Source organism: Ictalurus punctatus, chromosome 13 (genome assembly GCF_001660625.3).
Source record: "Ictalurus punctatus breed USDA103 chromosome 13, Coco_2.0, whole genome shotgun sequence".
Lineage (NCBI taxonomy): Eukaryota > Metazoa > Chordata > Actinopteri > Siluriformes > Ictaluridae > Ictalurus > Ictalurus punctatus.
The window spans coordinates 15,503,166-15,526,990 of NC_030428.2; the positions used below are offsets into that span (position 1 = coordinate 15,503,166).

General features: G+C 41.0%; 1 protein-coding gene across 4 annotated transcripts in view; it reads left to right on the forward strand.

Annotated features, from left to right (window-relative positions):
* The window catches only part of vti1a (vesicle transport through interaction with t-SNAREs 1A), a 117,329-nt gene that overhangs the window by 73,850 nt on the left and 19,654 nt on the right, over positions 1-23,825 (forward strand). For 3 of the 4 annotated variants that reach the window (XR_008397755.1, XM_047159326.2, XM_017483705.3), the window contains exon 7: positions 1,576-1,637. Coding sequence is in view for 3 of the 4 variants with exons in the window: in XM_047159326.2 (XP_047015282.1) it covers positions 1,576-1,637 (62 nt within the window). In the remaining variant the exon portion in view is untranslated. Of the gene's footprint in view, positions 1-1,575; positions 1,649-23,825 lie in introns of all 4 variants that reach the window. The other variant, XM_017483708.3, reaches the window with a different exon arrangement.

The window sequence follows — 23,825 nt, forward strand, 5'->3', positions numbered from 1 at the left end:
CTTATGAAGGATGCTTAAAGACCACAACATGGCAGTTGGGCTGCCAGCCCATTTCAAAGGAAATAAAACATTTCCTTTCAAAGGTCTGCTGTCTGTGGAGAATAACCCTCCTTCCCTGGAGCCTCCACTGGCCTCTTACACTTTAAAGGCATTTTGTTGGGCAAAAAAAAAAAGAAAGAATAGAAAAATCAGGGGGAAAAGAAAAACATGATGTGAAAACATCAGATGTAAAGGGTTCCTCTTTGCATAAGACCGCACATCAGAGAGATTGGAACAAATTTAGGGGATACCTGCAGACACTCATACATATATGCTCCTACATATATACACAGCCTCGCATTATTTCAGAATATAATTAGTGTCTTTTCTAGGTTCTGATTATAATATTTACACTGATCCCTTATTGAGAGAGTTATCTCAGACTGTCGTCGGTACCATGTCCCAAACCTATCCAAAGCCAGTTTTGTTATTGTTCTTGTGCCTGGCGCCAAGACACATATATATATATATATATATATATATACACACACACACACACACACATATATACACACACACACACACACACATATATACACACACACACACACACACATATATACACACACACACACACACACACACACAGAGTGGTTACTAGAGAGCAGGAGAGTAAAGCGGAGAGGCACCCTGCTGTGTGTTAGGAGAGAGCAGGCATTGTGCTGGAAAGGCCTCCTGCATCATATATCTGATTTCTCTTCTACAGCAGCATCAGCATTCCTAAATACACATGCACATATATTCACACCCTTGCGCATTCCTTCAGAGAAATGGCGGTCGCACTTCTATTGCTGTCTGAGATTCACATAAAGTAACGATGAGGGAGAGTGGGAACAAATTAAATGGTGAGATAAAAAGGAATTGGCCTCTGGATATTAGAAAGATAATCAAAGCTTAATCCACACCTTTTACTGGCTTATGTTTTGGGAGCAATTTAATGTATGAGCTTCTATCTATCCCCCTATCCATCCTATCTAGCCATCCATCCATCCCAATAATACATACATACTGTCCGTTTTATTAGGAGCACCTGTGCACATTCAAGCAGTTATCAAATCGGCTAATCCTGTGACACAGTGCATAAGCATATGCAGATACAGGTCAAGAGCTTCAGTTAATGTCGTATCAAACATCAGGATGAAGAAAAAGTGTGATCTCTGTGACTTTGAGCTTGGCACGGATTTTGGTTCCAATAATCTCTAGAGTTTACACAGAATGGTGCTGAACATGAAAAATGGTGTGGAGGGTCTGCAGGCTGACATAGCTTGTTGATTAGAGAAATCAGAAGAGACTTCCTGAGCTGACAGGAAGTCTATAGTCACTCAAATAAGCATTCTTTACAACCTTGCTGAGCAGAAAAGCATAAATGTGTTGCTGTTGCTAATAAAGTGTCTAGTGTATCAGTGTAAATGCTTTGTCTAATTTGTATATTTTCTGAACATGGGTTTAGTTTCTTTTTGTCCTCTCCGCTCAAGCGTGTGATTTTTAGTGGCACATATACAGTATGTATACAGACTCTTGTCTTTTTCTTTACAGTTGAGAGAGACTGATGCGAACTTGGGCAAGAGTTCCCGTGTCCTTTCAGGCATGCTGAGAAGGTAAGAGGAAGGTAGGGACCCCGTTTCTGCTGCTACTGGTCTTGTGCTGTCTAGTGCATGAGAACACACACATGCGCACATGTGCACAAACACACTCCAGGTGAGCCTGTGTGAATAAAAGGAAACAGTTTAGGATCAGAGTACCTCACTGAAAGCGATGGCACTTCTTTTGCCTGTATGGAAATGATGTTGAAATATTTACCTATTTGCTTTAGCAGCCTGGCAGTCTGGCTCCCTAGTGTCTGCTTCACATTTGCACAATATAAAGCTATTTTCCCTGCATGATACTTCTTTAATAATCAAGACAATATGCAAATACTCTTTTTCTATTTTATTTCACCTGTTCTTTCATAAACACAGTTATATGCTATCTTCCTCATATCCCTCTCTCACTGGCTCGCTTTTTTCACCCATCCACACGCACATACCCGCACGCACAGAGGCAAGCACGCTCACACAGAATTTACTCATCTGTCACATCTCCATTTTATAAAGTGCCTTTGCGCTTGTCCCTGAACCGTGACGGCAAGGTTTTGTTTCTTTTTTTCTTTTTTGATTAAGAGTAATATGTAAATGACACCAGCTAAATTTAAAATCCTGGGGCCAGGAAGGAAGTGCCAATTGAAATAGATGCTTCAGTGGTTGTAGACAATCAGGGCCGGCACACAGAGAAGGAGAGAGTGTGTGTGTGTGTGTGTGTGTGTGTGTGTGTGTGTGTGTGTGTGTGTGTGTGAGAGAGAGAGGGAGAGAGAGCGAGAGAGAGAGGTTGACGGGGACGTAGACTGTAACCAATATTTCTGCATATGTCTCCATTTTGTCAAGTCTCATTAGAGAGGCTGCGGCTGCCTGGTGTCACAAGAGCTGTCCAGAAATCATTCATCATCCCCCCCCTCTGCCGCCCCTCCCTTGCCCCCTCCCCTCCATCCCGCCCCGGCGCTAAGTAAATAACACCACTTATTTCAATATTATCATATTAATGTTAAAGTTCAGCTGTCACCTAATGGGAAGACTTAATCAGACATAGCATTTAAGAAATGTAGTGGCGTAGCGTGGCTGCCGGCTCAGGCCAGCTCAAATCAGGATTTATGAGCTTTTTGCCACGCGCTGCCATGCCCCTGCCTGCTGCCTTTCTGCATGACGGCTCTGAGCGCCTTTTTCCCCTCTCCTGGCTCTCTGAAAGCAAGCAAATTAAGCGCTCATTCTTTAAACCTACACTGCTATTCAATGTCATTTATGGTCGGGAGGAATGAGGAAACACACATACATACATATTTCACTCTCTGACTGCAGACTTCCTAAATGACTGTGTATTTGATTAATACCGTGTTGTTTTTATTCCCATTGCTGTAATTTACCTGCATAGCAGTGCATCCATTTTCAAACCTGGTGTAATTTATACCATGTATTACCATGCGAAGGTGGTATTTTATGTGAAAACGAGGAACGGAGTGAACTCCAGTCCACTGCTACTACAAACTCTGATGTTCTGGAAATTCCACACACACACACGCACGCACAAACTCATTCACACACTCCAGAATTTGTTTGGTTTCGAGAGGCAGTGCTGTGCGACGAGGACAACATTACCGTTCCGTGATAAAAAAAGTTGTAAATATTGTTCTAAGATGGAGCCAGAGAGGGCCACGCAAGTCCACATGTTTACCACTTTGAAGAGGCATGTGTACATGTCTCCATACACTCGGGCTCCTCTTTTAATAGCATCCTAACCCAAAGCAAAGGAGCCATTAGTGCAACGTGGGCCTGCACGCATTCCTATTCCTCCACAAGGTTAAAGATAGTCAAGGAGATGTGACGTGTGCTGTCCTCCTCCTCCTCAGAGGCTGCCAGACTTCTGGTAGATTCTCTGTTTAGAACACTTACACTGCATCAAACAGGAAGCATGTTTCCCAAAAGGCTCAGGGTTTAATAAGGACACAACCCAAATACTTTGCACTAATAGTGTGGCCTGTAATCAAAGGCGTTAATGCCAGCAGGGGGAAAGCAGAGCTTCTGTCTTGCTCTTCTTCCTACTCCTCTTCTCTGTCGGGCTGTGTAAACCCTTCCTCCCCCCTCCTTCCCCCCCAGCTCACTGTAAATTATTCATTTGAGCATCGCAACTCCTGAGGGTTTTAATTATATTGTCATGGTCACAGTCATCCCATTAACTTTTAATGCTAATGCCTGCTTATAGAAATCATAATATCATTAAAGAGTAATCATATCAATTAAAACATTTGCCTTGATGGTTGATGGTTTAATGCCCAGTTGCTCAATTCAATCAGTGCTTCAAAGAAATCAGAGAGGACTGCGAGGAAGAGAAATACTCTGTGGAACCTGATTAAATGTAATCTTGGACTACATATCTTGCAATGTCTTGGAATGGTTTACATTGCAAGTGAGCAATGTAAATCAAGAGTTTTACCTCGCCTATTTCAACATGTTTCAGTTGTCTAGCAGATCTCTGTCTTTATAACATTCTCGAGTCATCATTCTTACCTGTATGTTTTTCCTAACATGGATTCATTCAGAGAACATTATTGCGAGATAGCAAAATGGCAGTGGTGTTGAACGTCTGCAGAGAGACTCATCCCAAAATTTTCAAAAGTCCACCAAATGAGAGCAAAGGCCTCTCCGAGAGAGTGAGAGAAATAGATATGGAGAGAGAGAGTGGCCACAGTGTGCTCAGTGCCCAGCTCCTCCACTCTGGGCGGTCAGCGGGGGATCATGCCAAGCCAGAGCCTGATAGAGCATGCAGGTGGTCGAGTCTGTCGCCAACCCAGATCAAAAAGTCAAACCCCTGGGTGGGCCTCCCTTTGAAATGGGAATGGGCCAGAGATATCAGACAGAAAACATAAGCAAGCCCCGCACCGCAAAAGAGCTCCATATTCATGCTCTGGCTTACAGCAGCCAGGCCACAGTCTTCAGAGAAGCCCACAGCCCGACTGGACGCTGATTAAGAGATGTGTGTGTGTGTGTGTGTGTGTGTGTGTGTGTGTGTGTGTGTGTGTGTGTGGGTCTAACCACCACCTTCATAGGTGGACATTAACATATCACAATTACTCTCTTACATTTGACTAAATTTACTTTTACTTTGTTGTATGTAGATCTGTTCCTCGTGCTCCATTTTCGTTCCATGGCTTAATTCCAGTGGCGTTTTATGGCTTTTAGAGCACCACTATGAACCACTTGTAGAGCACATACTACAGCGTGTCCCAAACGTCTCCATAAATAAGTGAAATGAACACTTTTTAGCGTCATCCTCTACATGATTGCCATTTCTTTGTAAACACACAGGGAGTCGTCTCTTCCAACTTCGGCTCTCAGTTTGGCATCAGTGTAGAGCGTGATGTGCTCGCCATGTTTCCCGTTAAAGTCGATCGCAACCTTGCGACTGCTTCCCGATCCAGCCGTGAGAATGATTTCGATGCGTTCTTCTTTTGTCAAAGGCGTTCTTAAAGTCTATCGGGGGGGTTTAAATGAAGTATGGGAAGACATTTTGTGAAAAAGTTTTCATATTCCCCAACAGTATGTATGGGGACTTTTGGGACACCCTGTATATGTAGCAATGCTTAACTGTACTGTCAGGGTGAATACTGTTGCTCCTGCAGAATTTTATTTGCTTTAAAAACAGCATAGTGCCACTGCTAATGTCTGCTCTGTCTGTGGCAGTATACATTCTATGCTCATTGTATTAGTATGGATTCAAATCCAAATTTTTCCAGGTTAGTATGGATATTCAAATCCAGAATGTTCATACGAGTCAGTTTGATATTCATAATTGTAGACTTCGATCTCGTCTTTTGTCATTAGCATTATCAGCATCACTGTTTGTTCTGAAATGTAAGGCTGAATTTGTGTAACAGCTTTTTTCACTAGATATTTCCTGATTCTTACTGAAGTCATACTTTTGCTTACAGTAACTTGAGGAAGGCTTTCTGTAAAACATTCTGTTGTGTTACATTTATGTACAATAAGAATATTTTTTATTTATTACGTAAGTTTATATCTATTTAAAAAAAAAAAACATCATCTCATTATTTGAGACGGTCACACTGGAATCTAAAGATCATAAGCACAGATAGTTTTACCAGCTGTGTCTCACATTTGAACCTTAGAATCGATTGCACAAATAGTTTATTTGTTTGCTGTGCCCGGGTGGTGTGGCTGGGGAACTGACTGTGGTGTTCAGGGTTCTCTCTGTCACCTTGCTTCACTCTGATGTCTCTCCTTCACCTTATGTCTCAGTGCAGTGAGAATAATTGTAGTTAAGGAATTGATGACAGAATGGTAAGGTGGGTGGTGAAAGGCCTGTTTGAAAACTTGTGTGTGACTCTGTTCTTGTGTTTGCCAGTCCTATTAAACAGACATTTGCAAACAATGTCAAGAGAAAGAAGATCAAAGAGAGCACCCCAGAAAAAAGCGTCTTCTGTGGGAGAGCTCTGATGTCCTGAAGATCTCCAAATTTAGACTTCCACACTGTTGGCTTGCAGTCTCTCTCCCAGCCTGGAATATTAACTATCAGCTATGTAGGTCATATAATTAATGGGATTCAGGAGCAGCAGTGGGCTGTGTGGGGATGCAAATGGAGGGAGTCATGGGGGCCCTCTTGAAGTCTTGTTGTGAAGTGGAACAAAAAGATTTGATATTATTTCTAATTGGAGCTGAAAGATATAACAAATTATAGTTCAGCGTGTTCTTTTCCTTCACACTTATTCTTTTTATTCTTTTATTTATTTGGTCCCCCCCCATATCTTTCTGAGAAGTGATGGGAAATATCTTATTACCAGACTAGAACCAAGGAAAGTATGAGTCTGAGTGGCAGGAGCGAAGCTTCTTTTCTTCCACATACCCACACAGAGACAGGGCTTGCTTTCTAACTATTTTTCAGAATTGTAAACATATGTAGTATTTGATCTGGTCTTGTGTGTAGGCCAGCCATCAGCTGAGCCATCACAAACTTCAGCTCTTTGTAAATGTTGTATGTAAATGTTGAGGTTAGAAAAATGGGGTATGTACACTGCAAAATAGGTTATGCAAAACCTGAAATTTGCAGTATGCATTTTAGGAAAACCAGAAGTGGCATAATTGCACTGAGGTTTATGGCAAAAGAAGAATGTGTTTGTGTAATGATTCTTTACACAGGTCACTTAAATACTGTGTATTATCACTTTACTGGATTATTCTAATTGACATTTAAATTTTATTTTACGTGTATTTATTCAGCATAAGCTTTTATCTGAAAGGAAGCTACTATAAAGTTAATACATCTAGCTCTACAAGTGCTACAGAACTAAGCTAATTCAGCGTTTTTGGGCTTTGCACTCTAAGAGTAGAGGCGTGATGCCAGGGAGTTGTTGCGTTCTTGTGTTTTATTCATATGAGGAGTCAAACAAGCCAAAGAGCAGAGTTTGTTAATGCAATCATGCAAATAAAAAATTACTTTTTTAAAAAAAATGACATTTATTCAACTCCTGAACTTCTACAGTTCCTCAGCTGCTTCACTCAAGTTCATAATTGTTCTTAACAAGATACCATGTGCTGCTTTCTGTCTAATGTGACTGTGTAAGCTGAGGAACTATGCCAAGGATCTTTCAAAACGCTGACTTTTAAAATATAGATCGATAAATAAATCAGGGCCATATTGGTTATAATTGACAGTAATAGACACTTAAAATATGTTCTCAGATTTATTTAGGAGTTTGGGGCAAAAAAATCCAAAAAAAAAAAAAAAAGTTGTTGGACATGCTATCAGAATGTACTACGAAGCTGGGATGCTGATTTTGAGAAAAATCAGGCTACTGGAGCAAACCACTGATGATGGAAGAAAAAACTAATACCTCTTATTACTTAGAACCTCTTATTCGTATCTTTCTGTATAATAATAATGTGTTTGGTTTCGGTTACATCCTTGGTCTACATTTATTCAGCATGGCTGATATGATTCCTCCAGCCTTTTATGAGCTTAATAAACAGTCATAATGGAGGATTCAGAGTGACACGAGTCACACCATTAAGGTGTTTTATGCACCTCCATCATGGTGAAGCTGTATAGCTTGTAAGGGCTTACAGCAGCGCTTTTCGGTTTGTCGCTGTTTCTTCTTGTAGTTACGGCTACCAAAAGCAGCAGAACAACAATCTGTAATCAAATATCTATTCTGTGGACAAATGTAAAGTAGTCATTTGTGGCCATGGTGTGTGTGTGTGTGTGAGAGAGAGCGAGCGAGCAGGTGCATCTCCAGTTTCTCATGTGCTCTGAGACTGGCCAGGCATTTTAGACTGTGGGGTGTTTAGTACTCTTTTGGAATGCCGCCTGTCAGGTTTATTTTAGACAGTAGAAATGTAGAGCATCTCGAGTCTCACATCATTTCACTCATAGCGTCTGAAGCTGACATACGCCACCAGTCGGCTGCCTCCAAACAAGCTGTGCCCTCTTCGCCTTTGACCTTTGTCAGACTCTGTTGGTTCTGTTCATAGAAATCCAGATTTTGTTAAACATTTTGCAAAAGCTTTCCTAAAGTACTTAAATACAGAGTTCAATTACGTGTACTTGACTTGAGATTTTTTGTCATTTAAGACTTTTACATACTACAATTAAAAAGAAAATGCTTGGTCAGACACCAAAATTAAAAAAAAAAAAAAAACATGAATATCTCTCACTAAAATATATATGCATATATCATTAGTTACACTGTGCGTTTATTTAATGTATCACTTTAGCTAGACTAGCAGACTCATTTTCTATATTCTGATGTTAAATTGCAGAGCTCCTATGCCAAATTTGTCAAATGTGACAGGTGTGGTAATGCAATATAATCCGAGTAAACGTCACTGGCTGTCGTGGAGGTGTAATATCATATAGAGACGATAAAACCATTATGTCGGACAAGTTTACATCAAAGCTGTTATCAAGTTAGTTAACATTTAAGTGGTTAGGCACATAGTAGTTGTTCGTAAATGTTTGCACAGACCTTGGTCGCTTGGCTGAAGTTGCACTAATGTATGGTCAATAAGCAAAATCAGTGTGTTGCTTGAGGTGCAGGCTTTTCTTTCATTTGTGATTCTTTATTGTACTTTGGATACATTTACTTCTTCTACTTCAGCTTTTAGCATTTTTAATTGCTTTTAGTCTTTTTCTCGAGCAGAAGTTTGTCTATGTTTAACATCACTGCATGTGTACCAACTATTAGACAGAATACAGTACAGTGAGATTTATAAAGAACCAGAGATAACCAGTAGTGTATCTTGTCCACGTTAGATAATAAAGGCATTGTCAGACCTGTAGATCTGTGCTTTTGTTCAGAAATATGTTTTTTTTCAGACCAAATTACAGTGAGGCATTTTACCTTTGGTCCAAGTTAAACCGCTATTCATGTTGCAAGCCATTAGCAAAGCAAACACTTTTTTTCCTTTTTTTTTTTTTTAAAAACGTAACACAGTTCCCATCACGCATTGCTATACAGGTTGGTCCATTGGGTCGGATTGCTTTCTTCCCACAAGCGAACCACTCTAAAGTTTCTTTACATTCCGAGACATGAACAAGGTAGTCTCGGCCCGATTGTTTTGGTGCGGATCCGAGCGTAATCGCCGTGTTCATGTATGTGTAAATGAACCGAACCAAGGGGGAAAAAACGCACCAGGTTTTGAAACAAACGAGCCAGTCTTGTTTAAGGTTGTTCCATAGTTTGTGTATACATATTGTCTATACTATACATGTGAGAACTGTACACCTTTATGCATTTCTTAGGGTGTGTGCGTGCGTGCGTGTGTGTGTGTGTGTGTGTGGCAGGCTGTTGGGTTGTTGACAGACCTCTGGATGAGCCCCTGTAGCATGCACGCCTCAGCCTCATTACCTGCTGCTGAGAGCCACACAGATAATGGTGACACCTAAACTCTGTATGTCTTTCCTTCTCCTATTAGTGTGTGCTGAGCGCTAGCTTTGGAGAAAGCTCACACACACAGCAGTAGCGCAAACAAGCCTACGCTTCAGAGGAAACCGGTTCTGCCAAGCAGAAGTGCTATGCTTTTAGATTAGGAATGCATTAGTTTGAAGGAACGGACTAACTCTGTGCTGACGTAACTCTCCTTAGCTCTATTACACTTAGTAATATTAATACCACTGCCTCCATTTGAGTTAAAACTTCTGATTAAAGGCTATAAATTAAACAGTAGGGATCACCCATCCTTTGCATAATATTACATTCTAGCTTGTTGACTTTACTTACTTGTTCAGAAGGTGGTGTTTGTCGAGGGGAGAAAAGGTCTCATCCTGTCACTATCCCTTTTTCCTGTTTTTAATTCAGCAGGGTCAATGCGCGTGTGACACTGAGGTGGTGATAGTCGTCCTTGTCTCGTCTGTCCTGGTGAAGGTGTTTCTCGGTGCTTTCACATCACTGACTGTGTAGCTCTTGAAGTGACTGCCGTGTCACACCAAGGGCAGCGTGGCGTTTGATCTGGAGTCGGGCAGCTGTCGCCATACAGGACTCCTGTATGATTCCCCAGCAGGAGCAGTGAGAAAGGGGAACGGAGCTCAACTTTTGATTGACAACATGGTAGGATCTCTTCACAACTAGCATGAATGTGTGCTTCTGTAGTGTCTGCTGCTGTTAATCCACTGAGCAAAGCAATGACTGGAATTGCATGAGGTAAATCAATTCTTGGATATGAGAGTAGCTTAAAAACACTGACTGGGGAAAACAAAAAACTTCTGACATACACAAGCAGTGATCACATTCTGTCTGGTCTACTAAAACTAAAAAAAAAAAAACTGGCAAAGGCAGTAATAATGCTCTTGTTAGAGTGACTGGACACAAATAAGTCCTGCAAGCCCGAAGAAGAATCTGTATACAATGTGATACAGGCCAAGTATGCAGAAATGACGTCTCTTTTTGCCTGAATTTGTTTGTTCGGTTTACAGGTGAATTTGTCTTCTCTTGCATAAAAAAAAAAAATTCTCACAAAATGTAATGGTATGTTTAAAGCGCCGAGTCTTTGTGTGGTGTGTGATAACCCATTCAGAGAAAGAGTGAGCTTGGGCATCTGTCAAGAAGGGAAATAATGAGGTGACGACATGGAGCATCTATTCTCTTGCTTGGGTTTTCTCTCGCTTTCGTTTTATTAATTTTTTTCTCCTGTCTCTTCTCTGATCGATCGATCCCATTAACAGACAATTTAAATAGATAATGCAGACTTCTAGGAATTCTGAAGCACCGATCATGCTGTTCTTCCCTGACTGTCAGTAATTTCAGTGCGCCATTGTGTGCTGATTGGCCTGGTCTGTGTGGCCCTGTACACAATGTCATTGTCACAGTCCTGCATCTGGAGAGAGAGAAGCCATTTTTCCTTTTATTGCCACCAAGGCCTGCCATCTCTCCACTACATTCCCACTGTGGTAAGTCCTCTTACTCTCACCTGTGGTCCCTCTATGGTCTAAAATACACTTAGGAGATACAAAGTGTCACGTTGCACTTTAGAGTCATGCTAGAACACCTGGAAATGCCCTCCTCATCACAGTGTCCTAATCAGTGTGTCCTGTATAGTACATAACAAAGAGCATGAATATGATGCATATCATTAAATGCATTGCATTTGCAGAGGTCTGTGATGTCTGCCTGGTTTAAGCAGATCACTGAGCTGCCTCCGTTTACTTTTTTTTGAGTTCATGAAATGGTTTTCGTACAAACCCGCAGGCTTTACATGAAGTGAATAAGCCTGCGCGTTTTGAACACAGTCGGTGATTTGGAGTGCGCAGTAGCCACATAGAGGCATTCATAAATGCCATTTCACTCCAGGCATTCTCTCTCTCGCACAAGGTGTGACGATCTCCACAGTTAACTTACGGAGACAGGGATAGACAGTGCAGTAATTATTTTTAATTATTTATTTGTCTATTTATTTATTTTTTTGCTGTATCTGTCATTGGTTTTAAGCACTGAAGCCAAACGTCTTGTTAGACTTCTAAAAATCTGATTAGTTGTAGAATGCACAACTGTATGCTACTGTACCGATGCCGGTACCAAGGCCTGCAGGGTTTGAGATTGAGCGTTTGACTTTTTCTCACCAGTCACCTGTATAGCTCCCATTTTATAATATAAATCTAAGTAAACCTGAAACAGGAAAGTGAACAAAAACAGCATGAAGAAAAGTGTCAAAAAGGCCTCCACACATCACTGACTTGAGTTTATGGTAACAACATAAACTCATAAAGCCCAGACACATGCAACACTGTCAGCACTGTGAAGTTTTAATGTTTCTGAAGAAACAGACTTGCCATTAGCCGGTGTCAAATTTTTAAAAACAGTATTTGTTCATTCAAAAACTGAATTATATAACTTAACCTAATGTTGAATATTCTGTATTGTTAGCTCTGCTGTTAGCCTTACACGTCATGGTCCTTTGAGGGTACACAAAACTGCCCGTGTCACCCAGGCGGAGATTGAGATTGACACCTGGGCTTAGAGTGTCATAGTCAGTTTATGAGGACTCAGGTGTGTGTTTTGATCATAAATCACTCAGAACAGTGTAGCGCTCTCTTACCTGACACAGCCTGCTCAACACTGCTTCTGCAGGTGATAAATGTGCAGTCAGAGTGACATGTTCACCCTCACCATCCTTTACAGGTACAGGTACGGCTGGCCTTTTGTGGTGTGAATCCTACTGCATCTGATGATCTTGGTAAAGGTTAATTGAAGCTGTATGTTTAGAAAGCCAAAACAGCCCCAAGCTTCAGTTTCGTCCAAAGGCATACCTCCAAGAAATGATGCGAACTCATGTTAATATAGCAAGGGGAGCTTTCTGAATTAACAGGCAAGTACAAACACTCCCTTGTCCTGATTGGTTGGCTGTTGGAGATCCACATTTTTCCTCTCTCCTTCATAGAGCTTGGAGACTGGAGCTTCTGCCTTCAGAGTGTGTATTGGATTGGATCGTGTCGAGTCTGCATTAAGTTTCCTCTGAGCTTGCCCACTTAGTTTCAGCATTATTAGACTTTCCTTGTGTGAGTGAGTATGAAAGGATATGAGGTAGGACTTGGTAATGGTTTCATAGCTCTCTAACTGGGTCTCCAAATGGAGCAGATGAGTCAAAGTAAGAGTGAGAAAACAGAAATGTTGACTCCCCCCTCACTTTCTTCCAATCACAACCACACAGCTGCTACTTATCCCCCTTTATTGTTTGTCTTTAAATTAACCACTGACTTGATAGAATGCTCAATGTCAGATGACAGGCTTTCTTTGTGTGCAACCACATGCTGAAGGCCCTGAGGCAAATGAAGCCTTTATAGCCCACCTCATATGCTCGTTAAGGCCGCTGTTGTACTTTTGTTCTCAATATTTCACTGACAGTGGATAACATTCGCAAGTTATCTTTTGTCTTTGCCAGAAACCAAAGCAAGGTTGTGCTGGTTGTCTAAATGTGAGTATTGGCCGAAACTAATTATAGGGCATGTCCTCAAACTCCCCAGTGGACAGACTGTAACAATGTGCTTTATCTGATTGGGCCCAAGCTATAGCTGATATCAACTACAGGAAGCCTTTTGTCTTTCCTATGGTTTGGGGTTTTTTTTGTAACATATAGCATTTTTCCAGTTGCACTGTGAAGACATGGTCCATGACAAATACAAGAACTATATATTTGTAAGTGGAAGGTTAAAGAGCATATTATGCTTAATTGTGATTATGGTTTACCGGTATAAATAAATTGGATGTTTCTGTATTTAAAAAAAAAAAAGGAACGGTACTGCATGTTTATAGGTATGAGAGACACAGGTCAACAGAGACAGAGTCCAAGCTGGGGCAGGGTTCTTAGGGATGTCTCTTTCAGTGCCGAATTTGTGTCTCTCATTGGATGTTTAGTTAAGCTGTAAATTGCCTGAGCCTGACCGAACATAAATATGTCCCCATTTAAGAAAAAAGACTATTGAATTATGGAGACGTTGTCTACTTAAACATTAATTCATGAAGCTATGCGCACACACACAGCTTTGTTTCTCATCATCCCCTTAGGAAATTAAACTTTTTTCACACTTTCCTCAACTTCTCGCAAAAGGTTTTAATTTGAATAATTGAGCATTCTGGGTGATGCTTGCACTGATTGAAGGAAGTCTGCAGACATGACACTTTGCTCAGCAGTTTGAACCTGAGCACTATGTGACCCAGAGCATGCGTCTGTGTGGAATGTGCTGATCCTGAGTCAGTAGTAATTAGAGGCCCAGGGCATTGGCGCAGCCTAATGACAGGTCTGTGGCCTGTTTTGGCTTTTGTTTGTTTGGAGTGCAGCACTCCACTGCAGGGTTTCTTCCCAGCTGGCACTGCCTGCTGGCCCTTGGCCGCCTGTCTGGGTTGGCGAGGCGGCTGGTCCAGGCGCTACAGCAGGCTCGATGCCAGCTGGAGCCCAATCTTCAGTCTTTTCCACTCCCCTCCTCTCCTCCCTGAACCGCCTGCACCCTGGAAAACGTTCTGGCTGCTGGCGACGATTGCATTTGTTAGCACCTCCAGGGTCAACAGCACCCTGTCACTACCTGTCTAACTCCTACAGCAGTGCCAGCTCCCAAAATGAAGCACCTTCCTTTTTTGCTGCACCTTTCTCCTGCTTTATTAAGTGATCCATCCCTCGAGCAGAGATGGGTTTTCCACATTAAAGACTTTTTTGTTTTTGTACAGTGCCATGATATTTGATTGACTCATATGAGTAGTTGTTTTAGTTATGAAAGGCTTTTTTTTGTTTGTTTTGTTTTGGTTTTTTTAACTCTTAAACTTTTTTTTTTTGTTACACTCTTATGAGGATATGAAAAACAAAATGCAGATGCTATGCTGGTCACAGCAGTCTCTCCTTTCCTGGAGTGGTATTTTGATGATTCATCTTTCTTACAAACATTGGCAATTTGAGAGCATATAAACAGCTTTTGTTCTCTGGCTGAACCGATTTAGTTTAACCGAGTTATCACTTACAATGGGCTGTGAAATAGTGTTCTGGAGTTCATGTGCCATGTTCCTAGTCACTCCAGGAGCTAAGGTCATGGAGGCTACTCTATTCTCTCTCTTACCGTCTAAACTTAGGGTAATTACCTGGATGTGGCTTCCAGCGCACGCACACGCGCGCACACACACACCGCGCACACAACTACACACACACACACACACACCCTTCACTCACACATCTCTTATTTACTCTATAATTAAATAAAGGTCCTACCATACCTCTCACATATGTGAGTGATGTGTGAATTAACGTAAAGCTCTACATATTTGTGTTTGTGTGTTCCAATGGATCAACCCATTGAGCCAAATTCAGGCTGTATTTAGCTACATAATGCACAGCTCAATAAAAAAAAAAAAACTCAAGGTGCTGTTGGGTGTGTCTTTAACAGCTGAGTTGAATGCTTAATGCCAGGTGACTAGCTCTCTTGGCGCGTGTGGGTGAATTCTCATAAAGCAACGGGAGTGCAGAACGCTCTGTTTGTTCACACAGCAACGGCAAAGTTGAAAATGAACATCAACCCAAATCCCCACGTTCAGATCCAGCAGTTTCTTCTGACCGGGTCAGTGCATTTGTGTACTTCTTTGTTTGTTTGGATTGAGCGGCGCTTCCTGTCTGTTCGCCAGGCCTCAGGAAGAGTCAGCAGTGATGGCGCCGAAGCTAACATTGTCAAGATGTTAGGAGGAGGTTGTGAGAGCATTGGCATGTTGGACTGGCAGACCTGTGTCACTCTCCAGCCTGTTTGCTTAATGAGTTCAAATCCCTACACCTCAGCTGACCTGAGTACATATCTGTGTATCACACACATGTGAGTGTGAGCTCACTGGAGCCAGACACAGTTTGGTATTGGCTGGGCAATGCCAGAGGATGGCTGTCCCAAGCCCCCCCCCCAGATAAGCAGACACAGAGAGACTCTATGACTCCCTGTTAAAACTCTCGGACTATCATGGTCTTTATTTAATAAGGCATGGATGCCTAGCGCCCTGTCTAAAAACTGCCCTGTGGTCAAGCATTTCAGGACAGCCTTCGCATAAACCATTTTAAACACTGCTTTCCTTTCACAAATCTTTAATTATAGGTTTTGGGAGCGCACGAGGCTCCGAGTAAATGCATGGCACCCCAAGAACAAATAAAGCATAATGTCAATATCCAAAAGCTGAGAAATTTTTTTGCTAAAATGGGATGCATTTAAAGTTCTGTTTAGAGAGAGATAAATTCTTTTGAAGAATCTTTGTGTAATAAATTGTAATACGACCACACTTGTTCTCAAACCATAGGGCCTCCGAGACCCCTCAACATCGTAATAAAAAAAAAAATCAATGGAAAATATACATCCTTTTCATTAATAAAGTATTATCTCCTCTCACGTCTGGCTAAACTGTTAATATGTTACAGACTCTGTCTCTGGATGTAGTGTTTAGACAACAGGGGTCGCATTGTATCCTAAATGTAATAAGTCACTTGGTGCGGTATTCGGATGCCGCATTTACCTGCTCAGATGCCACCCTGTGGCAATGACCACGACTCTCGTTCAGAGGCACTGACTCCACTTACATGCATAAATCTCTCCATCTCTCAGCCACTTAAGAACTCCATGTCTGCAAAAAGGGGAATGTGGCCCCTCTATTCTCCAGCTTTGGCACTATAGCAGAAGTGTCATGCTTTCTGTGCTTCAAGAGTTCTATTCAGTTGTAGCATCTCCTATACTTTTTTTTTATTGACTCATTTTCCTGCTTTGGGCTTTGTTTGTTTTGTTTAGTTATGGCTCCTTGTGGAGCTTCTGCCGCCAGGGCCAGTGTCTCCCCAGGCCTGAATAGGCTTCATCTGGCAGTGCTAGGATGCGAGGCAGATCTGGGTTGGAGCTCTGAGGTTGGTTGTGTTCTCATCATCTCAACGAGTTCTTTGTTCTGACCCTTCCTCTCAGACTGACACAAAGGGGATAGTGAAGGCAAGGCCAGCACAAGCCGAGCCACGGAGAGAGAGACACCCCACCACCCCCAACCCCCCGACCACCATATAATGCCAGAAGACGCGTACCATTGTTTTTGTTTGTTTCCCCACGGTTCTGATTTATGAGCCTGTCTTGTTTTATTATTTAGAAGAATGAGTCATTTATTCCCCTCCAAACCCCCTGTGCACCTTTTTTCAGCCTGGGTTTTAATTGTGTGTGTATATATAGATTATTGTTAGCATTCTAATGTATAACCTAATAGATGTGATGTTTAAGTCAAAATAATATCACAAAGCTGGTAGTTCTTAGCCTTAGTTCTTGGTATGGTTGATCATTGGTATGGTCTGACATTCTCAGTTGTTTGATATTCACTTCAGTCCAGTGCTCAAACCCATCAAATTGTCACCGTTTTCCCTCTATATTGGCTCAGGCAACACCAAATTCTTTACAGTAGAGCATAACAGCATCATTAGCCCATGCTGATGACAGGAACCTGTGGCGAAGTTTTTGCTGACCTGCAGAGTCATTAGTGTTTACACGAGGCCGCAGGGCAAGCTAACGAGTGAACATTCTGCTGTTCCAGTTGACTGCTGTTGGTGATTGGCCAGAGAAGCAGTTCAGGACTCTGAAGTATTTTATACTAGTATTAAAAACGGTAAGATATGTCTGATCTTTTGCTTTTTGCCTGCGCTAAAGACTGAAAATAACCCAGCTGTCAATGGTTTAAGCCAGAAAGGGCTGAGAGTCAAAGCAAGTTTCAGACTGTTATTCTGACCTGGTAATTAAACAACATCAGAAATCTGGTTTGAAGGCTTGGTGGTATGATCATTGTTAAATATTTTAATTAAATTACTCTTTTTTTTTTTTCTCTCTCTCTCTCTCTCTCTTTTTTTTTTTTTTTAATACTCTTGAATATGGTGCAATATCCAGAATCTGAGTATCCTTAAAGCATAGAGTGCACTGCCAAAGTGCTTCCCAGCTGATGTGGACTTGGAAGTGCTTGGAAGGCAGTGGGTGCCTTTTTAGCTGCCAAGTGAATGATTGAGTATTGAGCTGTAACCCAGCAAGCAAGTCTGGAGTATTTCCTTTCCATGCTGCTGAATAAAATGTTTTCCCAACCTTTCTTAACGGTAAATGCTAACATCCAGGGTCAAATCAATGGCCTTTCCCTTTGATGTGCCTAAATGCATTATAACGGCCACATTTTAATTGGTCAGGAGAGGCGCAGATCAATACATGGTATAATTGGCTGACATAGGATGGGTGTGAGACTTTATTATCATTAATATTTAGACATGTTGTGGGAGGACCTGACTAAGGTTAAATGTACATCGGCAGCAAGCTCCTTTGATCTGGCAGATAAGTAGATCGATCTTAACAAGAACAAGTCGGAGAGAAGGGAGACTGGACGCCCCCGATTTTTATTGGATTTCAAGAGAAGTTTTGGGTTGAGGCGTGAGAGCCATTCTGCTTCTGTTTTTTTCAACTCGGATTCTGACATGACTAGGAATCGCTGTCCTCATCAGCAGCAGTTAGATAATATTTGTTGAACGCTATTTCAGTTGATATTGTGGAATGCCGCCCATCATCAGATGTGAAATAGACGTACAGCATCACTCATGGCTTGTGTTGAGTGGGTCATTGCCTAACATCACTTTCAGTACACCCCTCAGATTCAGGTCATACATTATTCAGGTCAGACTTACGTACATTCTGCTGCCTGCACTTGCCATTGTCAGGTAAATGGATTAGGGCTGTTATGAATACTCGATAATAATTAATAACTCGATCATTAAAAAAATCCTTGTGGAAAATGTCATGTAATCGAACATTCGGTAAATGACACCGGTCTGAGAAACTAACAGGGTGAATATGTTTAAACTGAGATGACTACAGAATGTTTTTCATCTGTTTCTGTTGTGAGCTGTTTTAAGGTTTTTTAATGTACTACACTTTCAGATAGCACTTTTTGAGCACACGTTTGTTTATAGTAGATGAAACGGATGGAAAATTCTTTTGTTTACACTTTATTGTTTAGCATTTTACTGTTTACACTTCAGATGTACTTTAGATATCAAAGTATTACTCCGATTTAAACAATATTAATCTGAATCGGATTAAACCTGCAGAAAAAATGTCTCAACGTCTCAAACCTTTTCTGTATTCACAAACAGAGAACACCTCCCCACCAACCAGTCAGCTTTCGCCCGATGCATAGCCCTGAATTGTGTAGTTAACGTGTAGCTTTTCAGGAAATAATGAGGAATAGGGCCACACCTGGCCATGAAACTGCTTATAAGATCAGTCAATTGTTCAATTACTTTTGCGTGGGAATAACAGAGGGACTATGTAATAACGGCTCATGTGGTAGAGCGGGTTCTCCACTAATCCTAGGGTTGGCGGTTCGATTCCCGGCCCACGTGACGCCACATGCCGAAGTGTCCTTGGGCAAGACACTGAACCCCAAGTTGGTACTGATGAAAAGTTAGCGCCTTGCATGGCAGCTCAGCTACCATTGGTGTGTGTGTGTAAATGGGTGAATGAGACACAGTGTAAAGCGCTTTGGATAAAAGCGCTATATAAGTGCAGACCATTACCATGATAAAAAAAAATGTCTATAATTCCTAAATGGTTAATGCGATGTTTTTGTTAAACTGCTTGAATTAAAGCGGAAACACGTCATTCAAATCCGGATTGCTTCATTTCAAATCCATTGTGGTAGTGTACTGAGGCAAAACTACAAAATTGTGCCACTGTCCAAATACTTAAAGACTCGACTGTATGCTGTATGAGCTCAACTGCTCAATTATTAATCGAAGGAAATGGTCAACTAAATTGATTATCAAAATAGTCATTAGAAACAGCCCTAAAATGGATGCGCGCACACACCTACATCTTCAATATATATATTCCTTTTCCTATCGAGAAGAAATAAACCAGCAAACTGTGGTATTTCTCATGCAGATTGCACCCTCTGTCTCTAGTGCTGGGGTTGTACATAAAAGCATAATGAAAGGAACTAAATGGATTCCACGCCGGCTCCTGTTTTATCTCCCTTTATGCCAACCTGACACGAGTCGGCCCTGTCTTTGAAACGGCCTCTGAGACTGTCAGAGCTGACTCCCAACTGACACACAGGAAGAAAGAGAGGCTGAAGAGCGTGTCAGAGGAACGTTTGATCGTAGCCGGGAAACAAGCTGTCAATAGCAGCTGAGATTAACCTAGCTCACTAAACATATATCCACATGTGCCATTCTGGAGAGATACATCATCCTTCCTCCACTTAAAGAGCATTATTTATCAATATGAAATTTTTAACATTTCTTTCTCAGTACTGCTCTGGAACCTTCACCTCTGTCCTGATGCCTGATCTACAGAAACCATGGTGTTGGTACGTGGGTGTCTAGATGAAGGATGGGTGAAGGAACACGGCAGACCACACCTGTCAAACCTGTAACCAGGTTATCTGCTTATATATATATATATATATATATATATATATATATATATATATATATATATATATATATATATAGCGAGAGAGAGAGAGATAAAACATAGATTTATGCTTTCTTTCATGAATGTGTATTTGAGTGTCAAGCTCTTAGTGTAATGGATATTGAGTGTATCTCAGTATCAGTACTATATCTTTTAAGTAGTTCTCTGATTGTTACTGCTATTCAGGAAATCTTGAATCATTTGTTGGATACTTTGGTAGGTGAGCGAATCAGAGTGACCACTGTAGTGTAGGTGTAAGAGTAAGAAGAAAGAGTGTAGGTGTTTTCCCACACAGATCAGTAATATCTTATTGTATGAAAAGATAACGAGAGGAGCATACGAAGATAACGCATAGACTAATGAATAAACCTAACTGACCTTGAGTCTTGGTGGTCGTGCGGATGCACAGACACAGTTTATTCATGTAATTGTTCTCTTAGATGTTGCTTTGCTTATTGTTTGTGTGAGTTTGTGTGTGTTTATGCGTGCGTGAACGTATATGTGGTAAAGCATGATCAGGAGAAGATGAAGAACATTTCTGAGCGTCCTCACGCAGCCCCAGCTCCATCTGTTCCTCTGTTTTAATTATTGTGGTAGTGAAGACGGAAAGAGCCAAGCGATTGTACTCATCCTTTCTACACACAGATCCGTAACATAAAAAGAGCACCAGCAGAAGCTTCTAGAATTTTCCTTTTTTTTTACCATGTAAATAATCTTATTTCTTTGTGCTCCCTGCTAATGAATGTCATTTACTTTCTTTTTTTTTTTTAAACTGCGTTAATTAATTCCTAGCGACCTCCAATTCCCCCAACAGGGAATATGTCTCAATTAGGAAGAGGATGCCTGTTAATATTTGTGTTTTAAATTGCATATATGTGCATATGTGTACATATGCTTCACTGACATGGAAAATAACCTTGCAATTAATTATGCTCCTAATTTAAACGTTTTAATGAAACATTCGAAGCGCTCCTTTCTAAGGCACATTGTGAATTGCCGGCTTCTGAAATCTCAAGAAAGATACTTCTGTCTTGTGAACAGGGAAGAGGTGCAAAAAAATCTTTCTTTGCCTTTTCTAAAGCCAGAATAACAAACAAGGGCCTCAAATTAGATTTCCCAAAACACAACATTCCCTCTCATTAAGCGGGTTGCTGTGGCCAGGAGCTGAAATAGCAGAGCCAGAGCTGAGTGTGCCATACTCCCCTCAGCTGCCATCTTAACTACAGTCTTTAACTAAATGAGCAGTTGGACATTCAGGCCAAGATATGCAGCTCCAGCTCCTCCTATGATCATTTTTTCATTCCTCACGCAACAATTTAAAAAATTTTTTTTTTTTGCTCATGAAATTTTTCGTTTTGTTTTTGATGTAAAGGCATCTTGTCTTCCAATCAATTTTTTGTACTTACTCTGTGTCTGCGCAAGTGTGAATGTGTGATGAGTTGTTGCACGCAACCCATACAAAACAGTGCTGGAAGATGAAGATGATTCTTGTAGATGCTGTGTGTGTGTGTGTGTGTGTGTGTGTGTGTGTGTGTGTGTGTGTGTGTGTGTGTGTGAGACACACACATCCTATCCCAGAGTTCTCAGAGCTTTAATTTGGCTCCAGGCCTGAACCCAACGTTTATGCTTTACTATCTCAGGAAAGATGTCGTCTAAAGCAGTATTTCAGAAACTAGTCTTAAGGAAGCCCAAACTGACATAATACAGAAAAAAAGTGGCTGAGAGTTGCTTTTATTGGTTAGTTATACAAATAAAGCCGGTGTTTGTGTCGATGAGTGCTGGCCATCGGTGACTAAGATTTGCAGATGACCTCACGTCGTCTAGGCTTGTATTCAACTGGTTACAGACAGGCTCTGTTGTGTACACAGAGAAAAAGGAATAATAGTAAACAATGACAGCAATATTTTGAGCCCTTTTTAGATGTCAACCCATCTGCAATGTCTTGCCACAAATGACTCAACACAACAGTATACAGCTTAGCTACAGAACCTTGAGAGACATGGTGAATGAGAGAACTAAAAAGGGAAAAGCTAGTAGCTAGTTCTAGCAACATCACTGAAATTGCTCAAAAAACATCAGCAGAGAATTCAATAACACGTGCACACATACACGAAACATGCGCCACGGGAACAGTTAAACTGGGACTTCTGGATATGCAAATGAGCACCAGCACCATACATGGAACTAACATCCTCCACCACCACACTATGAAAAATACAAGCAAATGACTTGAAATCTGCTGCCTATGATATCCACGTTTTATGTATACAGCCCAGACACTTTAAAAGCATGTCAGTTAATGCATTTTTTTTTAAAAAAAACAATGGTAAGGCATAGAACCTTGTTAATGATATCCAAATGTGTCGTTTACTCTGCATATATAACTTTGGGAAAGATATCAATAGCTGGTTTTGTTAAGTTTTAAAGGTTTTGGGGTAAAATCTTGGCAATGTTGCTAGCCCATTTAAAAAAAAACAAAAAAAAAACAGCAGTGTTTGGTGCAGCGATATTAAGTATGCATTAAACTGTGATATTGTGGAAAATGTGAATTTAAAGAAAACATTTTGTTCTATTACTTTGTTTACATTGACTGGATAACAGCTATGAGGGTTAAAGTATTGAGCGCAGATTTCTGAAAAAGTAAGCCAGGAGACATTGCAATCATATACAGTGTTTGTTTTTAAACTAAACATACTGCTTGTAAGTTCTGGAACTATATACAGTCATGTGAAAAAATAAGTACACCCCATGGAAATTGTTGGCTTTTTTTTTTCTTCCATATTTGAACAAGCAAAGATTTGATCCTCTTACTAAAGTTGATGCAGTCTATAAAATGACGCATAAAATTGACATTTTGTAGTAATTTTCACAATTTAAATGAGCAAAAACCAATCGGTCACATGGAAAAAGTAAGTCTACCCCTACATTTATCATGCCTTCAAATACATAAAATTCAAATCAGGTGTTCAAGATTGGGTGCCAGTGATTAGAACCTGCTTAGGGAGTGCAGGTGGAACCTGTCTTATTTATACCCCTCTCATATCTATTGTCTGGTGTTCCCTTTGCTATTTTGTGGTGTCATCATGCCAAGATCTAAAGAGTTCTATAAGGCCTTCAGAAAAAAAGTTTGTGGATGTCAATGACTCTGTCAAGGGATTTAAAAAGATCTCCAAATTATTTGAAATACATCATTCCACTGTAACGTAAATAATCTACAAGTAGTGCAGATTTAAATAAAATTGCCAATTAGTCCAGGACTGGCCGTCCCAGCAAATTCCCTGCAGACCATCTGATGCATAAAGAAATCTCCAAGAACCCCAAAATTTCATCACAGGATCTGGTAGTAAGTCTTGCAACTGATGGTGTCTAAGTGCATGCTTCTACAATCAGAAAGAGATTGCATAAATTTGACCTGTTAGGAAAACGCTTATGCTGTCTAAAATAAACATTAGAGCAAGACTGCAGTTTGCCTATGAGCATATAGGAAAAGACCAGGCCTTTTGGAATAATGGGATCTGGGCAGAATTAAAGATAGAGGTGTTTGGCCACAGTAACAGCAGACGTGTTTTGGTCTAGACCAATGACAGCTTTTCACGAGAACCCCTAATACCAACTGTGAAGCACGATGTGGAACTTTCAATAGGATAATGATCCTAAGCACACTAGCAAATCCACCACGGAATGGCTCAAAAAGAAGAAATGGAGGGTTATGGAATGGCCCAGTCAAAGCCTGAATTTGAATCCCATTGAAATGTTGTGGGGGGGAT